Source organism: Heliconius melpomene, chromosome 16 (assembly GCF_056956725.1).
Source record: "Heliconius melpomene rosina isolate 202511_hmr_F chromosome 16, ASM5695672v1, whole genome shotgun sequence".
In the NCBI taxonomy this organism is placed as follows: domain Eukaryota; kingdom Metazoa; phylum Arthropoda; class Insecta; order Lepidoptera; family Nymphalidae; genus Heliconius; species Heliconius melpomene.
In genome coordinates this window covers 10,245,686-10,259,927 of record NC_140404.1, presented here as the reverse complement: position 1 = coordinate 10,259,927, position 14,242 = coordinate 10,245,686, and the positions used below count along the sequence as shown (strand labels likewise).

Sequence of the window (14,242 nt, the reverse complement as noted above, 5' to 3'; positions counted from 1 at the left end):
AAACTAGAACTAGAGCAGAGTAAACTTGGCTAAGTACATATATTGACTCTTCAACTCCAAACAGAATATGGAATTGACTTCCTATACGGTAGAATGTAAGTAGGTTTCCATCGCAACAGGAACCTTACAAATACTACATTATAAATTAAAATTAGGTTCACGCTGTATCCCGCACACAGCAATGTAGGCAAAGGGGAACCTAGTGTTCCCCATTTTATTTCCCCTTACATAATTCAGGCATTGCGAGATGAGTAGTGGAACTCAACGCCGCACTTCGCCTCGACACCAGATCGAATAAATGACAATAAAAATTTAAGTTTCGTTTCCTCGTGTGTGAAGTGTGAATCGAACTCACAACCAGTCGAGCTCACAGTCACACACTTGTGCCCCTGCGCCACTGGCCTCTTTAATAAAATTACATATACATGATAAATATGTATATAAAATAAATGATTCTTAGTACTTAATAGATCTTGTTATAACAATCAAAAACTCACGTGTCATCTCACCATAGAGTGTACAGTGCACCACTGACGCTATGTCATTAAGTAAATTATTCGTCACTAGCTACTTCACGATATTGCGCAATTTTAAACTCTAAAACTTTGGACTTCATTGTTTTTTCTTAAAATTATAAAAAAAAAATTCATTTAGCATCACTTTAGATGTAGAAGTTACTGTTAAGACACTCTGCTTGACAATTTGGCAACTTTGAGTTTCGGAACTGAACGCCGCACTGTCTTTTGCCTGTGAAATACAAAATAAAACATTTCCCCTATTTTACTGTCTGTAGCTATTCAATAGCAAAACAATGACCTCATAATAAACAGACTAATAATAATATGGTAAATATTTTTTTAAGCATTTAGACCCATTCACTCAAAGGCTTAGAAATTTATTATTAATTTGGTCAGAATATATTACTTACTTAATTAGTTACTTAAGTTAAAACCTAGTTTAGTTACCTACGGGCTTAACACTAAACAAAAAGGTAATTTTAAAATAAATAGATTTTATTTACTTTAGGGTCGGTTTCGCCGCTGGTTCGCCTCACAAATATTCCTAACTTTATTCCTAACAAATGAAAGTGGCCCTTAAGTTATATAATTTTAACATATTCAATTAAAAACTGCTTAATTACAATTTTTTTTCATAAATTCCCTTCTTCTCATTTTACTCGCAATGTGATTATTTAAAACTCGTATTTTATAAAAGCACTGAGAGGCTATTACGGAAAATTTTATTCTAATTATATTTTTCATTTCGTCTCGTTAAATTTTAACCAGTTTACACTTAATTATCTAGTAAATAATGCCGCGGGGCAGACCTTTCATTTACACCTACGTTTTGGGAATTAAATGAACTTTGTTGCTGAAATCTAACTTTAAATATCTATGTAAATGGTATGTGGTTTTATATTAAATTAAAATATGATAAAGTAAGTTTAAAAATGTCATATACAAATACGAACAACTTAGCCTTTCAAGCGCATGTGGTCAATTTTATAAGTGTATGTATTTTTGTATGTCTGTTCACACATTTCACGGTAAACAAAAATCATACCGACATGACGAATTGGATTTCCTATTGAAATTAGGATATTCTAACTTAAGAAACAATTTAAGTTTCATCAGAATCCAAATGTACCAGTACGCCAATGCAAATGCTGTCCATTTGCATTGGCGTATCTAGAAAGATTCTAGACCTTGATATTAATGTCTAACTGATCTTTGTGTGTGTATTTTTAAGGGGTCGCACCAGAATATAATAGGTGTGGGCACGAACTTTCCCTCCTCTCCTTTCATTCCTATCCCCATATACATAAATTAGACTATAAGTTCTATGGACTTCATTGGCGTTATTAATATTTGAAATTATGTAAATTTTCGCGATCTGGTAAGTAAATGGCGGCGTGTGGCAATCTGGTACGTGAAGTAGTGAACAGAGTGTCAAAATAGGTTCCCTCTGTATATTCCTCTGTATATCCTGTTGGGAGAAAAGGAAATAATAATAAATTTATATAATAATCCGTTGTTCGTATATATCATGGTAGAATTTCTGTGTCCCATACGATCAGTGCTTAGTTCCGCCAGTTGTTTTGTTAGCGGCCACAATTGGTTATTACGTTGTTGCGAAATTTAACTTTTTATTGTTATGCAGTAGGCATGTAGAGCATTTATGTTTATTTCTCTTTACTTATATAATTGATTGGGATGCCATAATTATTATATGTAATAAAGTAGAAGTCATATTAGATATTTATAATATACATATTGAATATTTTGAAGAGAAACAAACTATGATAACTTAAATTTCTGAAAGGTATAACACCTAAAAAGAAAACAATAATTTCATAAATAAGTTCATTGTTGTTTTCTTCCCGACTGCTAAGGAAAGGTTATTTTAAAAGTATTACGAGAGCTGCGAAAATCTACCAATCTTAAATTAGGATATGCAATAGAAGGAACAAATTCGAAAGGAAGCAATAAGTTATCTGTAACTTTAAGAAAACATTCGTACTTCGGCCAATGTATTAGATAGAAAAAGTAATCTAGGGTCGTTAATAATTTAGTTGTTTACGAAACACCATTTTTTAGTACTAAAGAACTTGTTTCCAGGAATAAAGACCGCCTCAAATAAATTTCTTTCTTCTGAAATAATCCTGTGGAATTCATTTGTATAAAATTAGTAAATATTTACATAACATAATTAAACAATCGCATAATAAAAAATAAAAATGAGGCAACTGATTTATTGCCTCATTAATTATACTTCATTAATAAATAAAAAATATAAGAAATCGAAGAATATCGACGGTCCTTAGATAAAGTATCGAAAATGAAAATCGGAAATATCTTTTATTGCTGTTTTAAACTACTAACAAGAATAGTTTAAAAAAACACATTAAAAAAAGGCATAAATAAATATTTTTTTTCATATTTACTTAATTACAATCGATATATACAAAAACCTTACTTAGCTTTTTTATTATGGAAACATAAAAGAAAATAAAACAACAACCCACACTCAACAGACACATACAAATCATTCATAGTAAATAAAAAGCATTTAACCAAACGATCCAGTAGAAAATGAATACTGTCATTAGAATCATTATTGAAGAGTTATCAAATTAACAACTGATAATAGCGTAGTTGGCAATGAATGAAAATCATTGCTAATTCGTCATCATTACACGAACCGTTGGATAGTTAAAGTAGACGGTAATAAGGTGTTTCAAGTATGCAAATACTATATTTACATATATACTAGTTGTTCTATTTGGTTTTGCATGTTCATTTACATATTTACACATCTCCAGCATCACGCAGTACCAGCTTGTAGCAGGGATAGGCAGGGGTAGCCTAGTGTTAAGACACTCCGCTTCCCACTTTCCTACGAATTCTGGAGGCATTGGTTCATGCACACAGATTTAGATGTCCACAAGTTGAAATCTATAATAAATTAAATAAAGAACATTTGTGTAAAATAAACTTACACTTATCAAAAATCATAATTATTTGTCATATTACATGGAGAATAAATTGGCCATCAAGATAATTAGATACTTAAGTACTATTTTAAGAGGCAGTTACAATTCAAATATCGACAGTCAACAAGAAAATTATTATTTATATAACCAGTAGTATATAATATAGCTAGTAACTAATAAGTTTCTACTTAATTTCTATGTTGTGGTCACTGTTGTTGCAGTGGTTATAGCATTTGACTATAAACGCAATGACGACCATTGTCGATGTGTGTTCGATATCCACTCGAATTCCAGGGGAAAAGAAAGAAATCAAAGTTTTGACATTAATTCTCTTTGCCTACCCTTTAAAAGCTGAAAAAATGCTTCTAATTTATTTAATTTATAAGCTAATAAAATAATTTCAATAGTTTATATAATTACCTTTATTTATGAAATAATTAGAATCGAAAAGGATTTGGATACAGGATATTTCATTAGAAAATAGTTTAGAACTAGCCCTATACCCCCTTATAATTAGAGTATTTAATTAAGATTACTCTCAATTACAAAAACTATATTAGCTAATGTGCACTATAATGGCAATCAGATGCATTTTCTGTTTCATAACTTTGTTAAGCTAGTGAGACGCTTTTTTTCATTTTTTTAATTTTTTTACCAACTTCACGCTCTATCCCGCGCATTCGGGGAAGCTATGGCGGCTGTAAAATTTAAAATCAACGGAGAAGAGTATACAGGTATCAATCTCCAATTGGGGCTATAATTATTAAAGTAGTCAAACACCTATTTTGAAATAAATAAAAAAATAAAACATAATTAAATTAGAGTGTGCAAAATTGTTATTTTAACAAATTAGTATTTTTATACTTTGGTAAATATTATCAATTTTATAATTTTTACTTAAATATCATGCTTAGACGTTGCTCTGCTATGGCAAAAAAAGTAATATATACAAATACATGGCAATCCATATCAAAACCTAATGAACCAATTTTGAATAAACTTTCTCTAGGAAGAACTTTCTCTAAATTTGGGGACATCATGACAAACTCCTATACACATTTACCTCATTTTTTAAAGTCGGTTGTAAATTATTATAATCTTTTCAGCTGATGGCAAGTACACTCCGGATTTTTCACTCAACGAATACATAAGAACCGTAGCGAAACTCCGCGGGACCAAGGTCATGTGTTACGAAGGCGGGTGTGGTGTTTGTATGGTGCACGTACGTGTTGCTACACCCCCTATGAATGAAGTCAAATCGTATGCTGTGAATTCTGTAAGAATATATTAGATTATACCTTAGTTCTGAAAATACGACATATTTGATGCAGTTCGTTCTAATTATGAAATAAAAGAACTAACTTCCTAAAGAGAATGTTCAGGTCATAAAGCGTTCTCCACTTTCTTGCTAAATTCGAGACATTGCTTGCTAAGTATCTCAACGTTGCGCTCTGTTTCCCTCCAGAAATACTTAAACGAGGGAATGAAAATAATTCATTTCTTCATGCGAGAATCGAACTTACAACTATCGCACGTACTGTTGTTAGTCTGTATGTAACAGTATGTACTGTAATGTACTGTACTGTCCCAATGTACTGTAATATATTTATTTATATTTTTCTACTTTTTCCATTCATTTATATCTAAAGACAGAAAATATTTGTAATGGTGAAAAAGAACAAAATATTTAAATAATATCTTTTAAGTTTATACATAGTATTTAAATAATACACGTTTCCCAATCAGTGTTTAGTCTCAGTGTTATCGTGTCATGGCTGGGAGGTCACAACTATTGAAGGTATTGGCAGCAACAGTTCTGGTTATCACGAAATTCAAAAACGATTGGCAAGTTTTAATGGCACTCAGTGTGGATATTGCTCACCAGGCTTTATAATGAGCATGTATAGGTAATGGCTGTAATAATTAATCTTATGATTTCTATTTTTATGTAATTTTATTATTATGTAATTTTTATGTGTTTCAGTTTATTGGAGTCCAAAAATGGAAATCTTTCTTCAGAAGAAATTGAAAATTCATTTGCAAGTAACACTTGTCGATGCACAGGTTTTCGTCCAATAGCTGATGCATTTAAATCTTTTGCTAAAGACGCTGATGAAAAGTTATTAAAACTAGTCGATATAGAGGATTTGAATATTTCAAATTGTAATTTAAATTGTAAACATAAAATTGTTAATACAAACGAGATAAGAAAGGAGGATGAAGCTTCATGGTGCATAATTGAAAAAGCCAACAAAACGATGTTATCAATTAATTCAGATTCATACAAATGGCATAAAGCTTACTCCCTAGATGATATCTTCAAAGTAATACAAAATGATAACAACTATAAACTAATTGCCGGTAATACTGGACAAGGTATGTCAAAAATAGTTTGCAATTTTCTTTTTCATTTTTTATTATAACAAATTGATATTAATAGGAGTTCTTCAAGAAAACGAATATCCATCAAGTTTGATTGACATTGTCCACGTAGCAGAACTCAAGGAGCACTATGTAGATGTCAATTTAGTGTTGGGTGCTGGTATAACCATGTCAGAGTTAATGGATATCTTTGAATATAAATCGTCTGAAAACGAAGACTTTTCGTATTTAAAGGAATTCTATAATCATATTGATTCGGTTGCTCATATACCAATTCGCAACGTACGTATATCTAAAATTAAGATGTTTTTTTTCTTGTAAATGTACTACTTGCTTACTTAATGCTTCTATTTTTAATGTTTTGTAGATCGGGACTATTGGTGGAAATTTAATGGTAAAACATATTAAAAACAGCTTTCAGTCGGATCTTTTCGTATTGTTTGAAACTGTTGGTGGTATGGTAACAATAGGTTGGTAAACCTACATTGTAATTTTAAGCAATTATTTTGAATACTTTATAATTGATAAGATTTTGAACCTTATGAGCTAAATATAGATATAAAAGATAGATTTTAATAAAATAATGCGCTCAAATTACATCGCTATTAGTTGTCTTCTTTTTTTTACAGCTGAAAATGTCACAAAAAAAAAAAATATTTCACTAACAGAATTTCTGGAAACAGATATGACTTCCAAAATTATTCTAAATGTCATACTTCCGCCTCTCTCTCATTGTTGTTCTGTTAAAACATTTAAGGTATGCAATATATTGTTAAATTTTTTTAATAAAAATATTTTATTTTTTAACACGCATGTAATAAAATCAAAGAATCTGAATTTTAACCACTTGTAATAATTTTATATATATCACCATAAAACTTGGCAGTCATACGTAGATTAGTTGACAGATATTATAGAATCAACGAACGATGGAGCCAAGGCTTGAATGTTAGAGATTACTAAGGTTCAGGTTTCTATAATTTATAGCTCTGAACACATTCATTTGTTATACTTGGTGTAGAAGTGTGTTGTTTTAGTTTTTTTAAACTATATATATATTTTACAGTATTTAATTTATGTAAATGTACAATTTTATTTCAGATAATGCCTCGTTCTCAAAACTCGCACGCCATTTTAAACGCAGGATTTCTATTTAGATTTCATCAAAATTCTGAACTTATTGAAAAAGTTTCTTTAGTATATGGAGGAATATCTAAAAAATTTGTTCATGCAATAAAAGCTGAAGATATTTTAGTAGGCAAGAACCCATATACTAATGAAAATTTGCAATTGGTTCTTAAAAATTTAAAAGAAGACCTGGAGCCCGAAGAAAATAATCCTGATCCATCACCAGCCTATAGAAAAATGCTTGCAATTTGTCTTTATTATAAGGTATATATAGCAATAATACTTATGAATGATATTTAATATAACTATGTTTTAATAACCGAGACAAACGCCTAGCGTTGAGTTCCACCACACAACATGTAATGCCTCAGAAAAATTGGCAGAAAGTGGAGAACGGAATGTCTTAGTAATAGGTTCCCATTGCCTACCCTGCTATATGCTTATCTTTATATTACAATATTAAGAAATTGTTTGTTTCTTATGATTATTTTGGTACAGGCCATTCTTCAACTTTGCCCAGATGACAAAATAAATCCAATCTACAGATCTGGCGGAGAAATTATACGTCGCCAAATTTCAAATGGTCTTCAAACTTTTGAAACTGATAAAAATATTTGGCCCTTAAACCAACCAATACCTAAAATAGAAGCATTAATTCAATGTTCTGGTGAAGCCGTATTTGTGAATGACATGCCCTCGTTAGATAACGAAGTGTGTGCAGCATTTATTACAGCCGATGTTAATGCCGGAAGTATCATTAGTGGTTTTGATACAACAGAAGCCTTTGTGAGTGTAAATTAAAACTTATATTTATTTTTGATATTTGATTATTATTTGTAAATAATTTACAAAATTATTATTATATAATCTTAAGTTCTTTTGCCATAATTTTAGAAAGTTCCTGGCGTAATAGCATTTTATACCTCCAAAGATATACCCGGGGATAATACTTTCACACCTGTTAATGTCCCTATTATGAGCGTTGAAGAAGAAATATTATGTTCAGAAAAAGTTATGTTTTTTGGACAACCAGCAGCTATTATAGTGGCTGATAGAGGAAGAACGGCAGAAAGAGCTGCCAATTTGGTTAAAATAATCTATTCGCATACAAATACTAATAAACCATTGCTAACTGTTGACGACGTATTAAATTCGCAAGAAATAGACAAAAGAACAATGACCAACGTATTAATAGAACCAAGTGAAATTGGAAATGACGTTAAGCACATTTTGAACGGAGAGTTTAAATTAAAAGCTCAAAGTCATTTCTATATGGAACCACAGACATGTTTTGTAGTACCAACTGAAGATGGCTTAGAAGTTAACGCATCAGTACAATGGCCAGACTTAGCTGCAGTTGCAGTTGCCCAATGTCTTAAAATACCTGTTAATGAGTATGTTCTAGATATACACTATAGTTACTTTTATTAGATTAAGAATGTATTCTATCGTATCTTATGTTTAACGAGTTTTTATATAAACTTTTAGAGTGAATGTGAAAATTCGTAGAGTTGGCGGTGCCTATGGAGGAAAGATATCTCGCGCCTGTCAGATAGTTTGCGCTGCTGCAATAGTGACTCACTTACAAAATAAACCTTGCAGGTTTATACTTCCTTTAGTACATAATATGCAAGCTATTGGTAAACGTCTGCCAATTAATAGTAAATTTGAAGTAAGTACTATAATTAAATGAATTCGTGTCATGTTCTTACAAAAGGTATAAATCACACAACAGAAATATTTATATTGTAATTAAAATGTTTCAATAATCGACCGAAAATTGCAAGACCAGTTATTATGTGCCTCAAAAATATTAAAAGTATCTATTTTTCTAATATTGTAATAAAGTAAACTGTATTTATACAAATTATATGCACAATGTATCTACACATATGACAGTCATACGTGACGTAAACTACGTAGCTTTTCGTTCTCAAAATTTGGGTGGAATATGCGGTATGGAGTGTCTTAGGTTTCCTCTATCCTATATATCTACCTGTAGTATGCGGCACAGCTAAAACTAAAAAAAAATTAAAATCCAAAGTTCTCTAGTAATTTCATTATTATCTATTAAAAGTTATATTATTATATTTTTATAGAAGTTTTTACAATAGCGTTTAAATGCAGGTTGGAGTTAACGACCAAGGACTGATTCAATATCTAAAAACAGTTTTCTATCAAGATTGTGGTCATTCTTTCAACGAAATTATATCTGGGAGAACAGTTAGACACTTGTACAGCTGCTATGATGGTCTAAGATGGCGAATAGAAGCAAATAGTGTTGTAACTGACACCGCATCTAACACTTATTGCAGAGCACCCTGTACGTATGTGTTATAATTTATATACAACTTTATTTGTTTCTTTTTTAGGAAGCTAGTGTCACACTGTTATACTCCGTTCTCCACTTTCCACTCAATTTTCATAGAATTCCTGTTGAATGACAGAATCTTACTTGCAGACTTTTACAGTTAAATCTGTACGTTACTAAATAACATACTTACAGTCAACGTACAGCCGTGACTTTATAGCTGAAATTAAATATTTTTTAAATTCGTTTTAAAAAAATATATTTATTAAGTTGTATGTCAATTTATCTAGTTGTATGTCAGTTTAGAAGTATAGGAAGCATACGTCTGATAACTGTCGATGCCATAAAAGTCTACTAGCCTAATCACTGCATAAATAATACGTGTTTTTTTAAACATTATTAATTATATATTACATTTATTAATATATATCAGGTATATTTAACAATTATTACAAGCTTATTATTTAATTTGTTTGACTAGCATCAGCAGAAGCGATAGCTATGATTGAAAACATTATGGAATATATTGCTTTTAATCTTAAACTAGACCCCATTGAAGTAAGACTTTTAAACATGAAGAAGGAAAATAATCCTTTGCCCGAAATGATAAATCAACTGAAAATAGATTCTGACTTCTTATCTCGTACTTATGAAATAAAATTATTCAACGCTTTAAATAGATGGAGAAAAAGAGCCATAAAAATGTTACCTATGGCGTTTGAAATATATTATTTTGGAAGTTTCAATTCTCTTATATCAATATTTCATGGAGACGGATCGATAGTTATACATCATGGTGGTATTGCAATGGGCCAAGGTTTGAATACAAAAGTAGCACAAGTATGTGCTTATAAGTTGGGAGTACCTTTGAACAAGATTAGTGTTAAGGGAACTTCGAGTTTTATATCACCAAACACAATGGTTACCGGCGCCAGTATTGGCAGTGAATGTGTCGCTTTTGCTACTTTAAAAGCCTGTGATATTCTTCTAGAAAGACTAGCACCAATCAAAGAATCTGGTAATTTCACATGGGAACAATTAATTTCTAAAGCATTTGAAAAAGGAATTGATTTACAAGCATCGTATATGTATTCTGGAAATGATAATTTGAAACCATATGAAGTATGTGGAGTTTGTGCTTTAGAGGTCGAAGTAGATTTGTTGACAGGTAACAGTGAAGTTAAAAGGTTAGATTTGCTTGAAGATACTGGGAGGAGCTTAAGTCCTATAATTGATGTTGGCCAGGTAAAGATTACAGATATTTTACATTCTTCTTCATTCTCATCGTGACATCTTCGCTAGTACACGCCATTGGGCGTATCTTTTGATTCAATCAGTTTAGCAGATCGATCGATCGATTGCGTCTCTATGACATTCATATTTCTTTCAATCTTATTAATGACAGAAAAGCAACAATATCGGTACCAGCACTGCATTGTACAGTTATCCTGACGTTTCACTATCTAATCAAACGCACCGGTAACTTTTACCAGCAGCAATATTTCTTTCCACATCTATTTCGAATCTTTCGTCTCTACTAAACATACTTCCCAAATATACCATTTAATTGCTCTAACATTATACAACCATTTATAATTTTAATATTTAATTAAAATATTTAACATTACGGATCATATGTTGAAATAATTATAATATATGCCTATACACGGTAAGCCTGTGTTAATAATGTAAAGTAACAAAAAGTATGAATCATTACAATAACGCCTTATCAAGATGAAGATTGTGAATTGAAACGTCACTCGAATTTTTTTTGCATATAGACGTTAATTATCTATATACAGGGTGTCCCAGGAGTCAACGATAAAACGAAAACAGGTGATGACCAAGTCATGACAGTTATGAGAAAAATATAAAAAAAATCTTTGTCATGCATTTTTCATATTATATTGATTTTAAAAAATATCGGATAAACCGACATCCTGTGATGGTTTTTCAAGTCCCAGGACTACAAATATTATTCTTTCTTCATTCTTTTTTCTGTAATGTAATCATGAGTAACCCTTCTGTGAATTACAGTTTAAGATTGAAACATACCTGCATCAGTTTTCAATAAAATATCGTGTTTTTGCCAAACATTAAATTCAAAATATTTACTACACTCAACTTTAACCGAATGTACTATAAAAAAAGATCCGTCATGCACGCGTCTGGAGGCATCGATCACGATCTCCGTGGTCGGATAAGCGTTGCCTGGACTAAGTAGCGGGAGGTCACTGGTGTGGTCTGTGATCGCAAGATACCGTCCAAACGTTTTCCGACTTAGGGGCTGGCCCAGGACTTATAAGGATAGTGCTCGAGTCTGGGCTCTCGCGGGCCATATACTCGGTCTTTGACACATTGCCAATATGCATTTCATTGCAGCTAGAATGTATCGGAAAAGATACCAAACCGTTGAACGTCATCCCGATTATCGTGTATTTAGATTTTTCTCTCTTCAACAAAGAAGTAAACCAGCAAGTGTCGTACCATTTCGGAATCCAGATTAAATGCGCCAACTTTTAAAGTTACTTGCAAAAACAGTGTAGTACATTTTTTTTATAGTACAGTCGGTTAAAGTTGAGTGTAGTAAATATTTTGAATTTAATGTTTGGCAAAAACATGATATTTTATTGAAAACTGTTGCAGGTATGTTTCAATCTTAAACTATAATTCATAGAAGGGTTACTCATGATTACATTACAGAAAAAAAATGAAGAAAGAGTAATATTTGTAGTCCTGGGACTTGAAAAACCATCACAGGATGTCGGTTTTTCCGATATTTTGTAAAATCAATATAATATGAAAAATACATGACAAAGATTTTTTTTTTATATTTTTCTCATAACTGTCATGACTTGGTCTATCACCTGTTTTCGTTTTATCGTTGACTCCTGGGACACCCTGTATATAAAATCGAAAGGTCACTCACTCATCACGAAATCTCAGAAACTACATGTGCTAGGAATCTCAAATTTTGCATAGGAGTTACTTATAGGACGTAGGTGCTCGCTAAGACGGAAATTTGCAATATTCGATTTCTAAGGGGTTGTTTTTGGGGTCGAAAGTTTGTATGAAACTTCGTTACTACAAATGCTAGGAGTCACAAATTTTGCATAGACGTCACTAGGACGTAGTCATGGAGACAGAAATTAATAATAACATAGTTCACGCGGGTGCAACCGCGAGCGGGCCGCTAGTGTGTTTATAAATTTCTATCTACACATAATAAATATAAGTGAGTATATAAACTATAAATAAAAATGGGAAGGGAGAAAGTAAAAAAACCAAATTTAACTTTTCACATTTAGATCGAAGGTGCGTTTATAATGGGACTAGGTTATTGGACTTCAGAGAATCTTGTTTACGACCAAAATACAGGTGCATTGTTAACCAATCGCACTTGGAATTATAAGCCACCTGGAATGAAAGATATTCCAGCAGACATGAGGATATATTTTCGAAGAAAAGCTGGCAATGAGTTTGGTGTGCTGCAATCTAAAGGTAACTTTTTATAAGTTACTTAAGTTATCTTTTTTTTATAAATTAATTTAGTTACGATTGGTTTGGTTAAACGAGGCAAACAATAAAATTAAATTTATTATTACAATAAATTACAATTATTATTAATTCCCCGAATTGGAACAAAATTCACAACTACCGTGTTCACACAGATACTGTCCATCTGTACCACGAGGACCAGAAATTATTATTCTTAAAATTCGTATAAAAATAAATCCAAACCTATGGAATAGTGAAAGCATATAGATTTCGAGTACTCATCTCGAGGGATGCTGTGTTCAATTCCATTGATTCGTTCACCAGGCACCGGCGAGCCGGCGCTCTGCTTGGCTACAGTTGTGCTGCACGCGTTCCGAGAGGCAATCCGCTCCGGACGAATGGACGCGGGTTATTCGGACCAGTGGGTCGAAATTGGTATGAATAATTAGTATTGACTACCTTACTTTGTGAGAAACGTTATAAAATTTATATACATAGGTGTATATTTGTAATGTTATAGTTAAAATATTGGCGGGTGCTAATGTGTTATTTTTATCCCTGCATATAGAAAGGTAGGCAGAGGGAATTTGGGAACCTAGTGTTAAGACACTCCATCCCCGTTAAGAAACTTTCGTTTTCACTGTCCGTCGAATTATGAAAACTGAACACGTAAGTGTTGAGTGGCCGTACTCAGTCCCGCTCTTAGCCTCGTTACCTGAGAAAGTAAAAGAAAATAATTCATTTCCTCGAATGGGAACCGAATCCATAACTAGTAAATATATATTATATGGACGCAAATTAAAGAGAAAAAAAATTAAAACACTTAATTTAATAAAGATGCGTTAAGGAGCATATTCAGTAAAATATTTTTTTACTTTGTTTTAGGTATACCATGTACCGTGGAAAATATATTTTTGGCTCTGGATCACAAAATTGAACATTTCGTATTAAAATAGTATTTATTATGTATATATTATATATTAATTATTACACTTAAGTTCCTGGCGTTGCTTTTTTGTAGAATTTAAAATTATATAATTTGAATTAAGTTAATACATTCTTAATATTTTTTTTTTTTTTCCGTTTATTTTAAAGAAATTATACGTGCACGTATTACACACGATTTTTATGTTTTAAAAACCTGAATATGTCCTCTCTCGCCTCTGTTTTAAGCAGGATTTTATATACAGGGTGTCCCAGGAGGCAACGATAAAACGAAAACAGGTGATAGACCAAGTCGTGACAGTTATGAGAAAAATATAAAAAAAAATCTGGGTCAAGTATTTTTGATATTATATTGATTTAAAAAAAAACGGAAAAACCGATACCCTGTGATGATTTTTCAAGTCCTAAGACTACAAATATTACTCTTTTTTAGTTTTTTTTCTGTAATGTAATCATGAGTAACCCTTCTGTGAATTACAATTTAA

At 31.7% G+C, this 14,242-nt stretch overlaps 1 protein-coding gene across 1 annotated transcript; it reads left to right on the top strand.

Moving 5' to 3' along the window:
- The first annotated feature begins 4,064 nt into the window (after positions 1-4,064).
- Positions 4,065-13,928, top strand: LOC146531015 (uncharacterized). Its single transcript, XM_085199772.1, has 16 exons — positions 4,065-4,227; positions 4,600-4,769; positions 5,240-5,400; positions 5,478-5,869; positions 5,934-6,157; positions 6,243-6,345; positions 6,505-6,632; positions 6,977-7,267; positions 7,502-7,789; positions 7,898-8,397; positions 8,492-8,675; positions 9,131-9,326; positions 9,796-10,559; positions 12,623-12,815; positions 13,137-13,247; positions 13,698-13,928. The coding sequence occupies exons 1-16, from the start codon at positions 4,185-4,187 to the stop codon at positions 13,766-13,768; spliced, it is 3,819 nt and encodes a 1,272-aa protein (XP_085055898.1). The 5' UTR covers positions 4,065-4,184; the 3' UTR covers positions 13,769-13,928.
- The last annotated feature ends 314 nt before the right edge of the window (positions 13,929-14,242 follow it).

Bases quoted from the DNA above. Each gene is read 5' to 3' on its own strand.
- LOC146531015 (XM_085199772.1), top strand. From the start codon at position 4,185: ATGGCGGCTGTAAAATTTAAAATCAACGGAGAAGAGTATACAG. The intron at 5,401-5,477 runs GTAATGGCTGTA...TATGTGTTTCAG, and splicing joins TTTATAATGAGCATGTATAG to TTTATTGGAGTCCAAAAATG. The intron at 6,633-6,976 runs GTATGCAATATA...ATTTTATTTCAG, and splicing joins GTTCTGTTAAAACATTTAAG to ATAATGCCTCGTTCTCAAAA.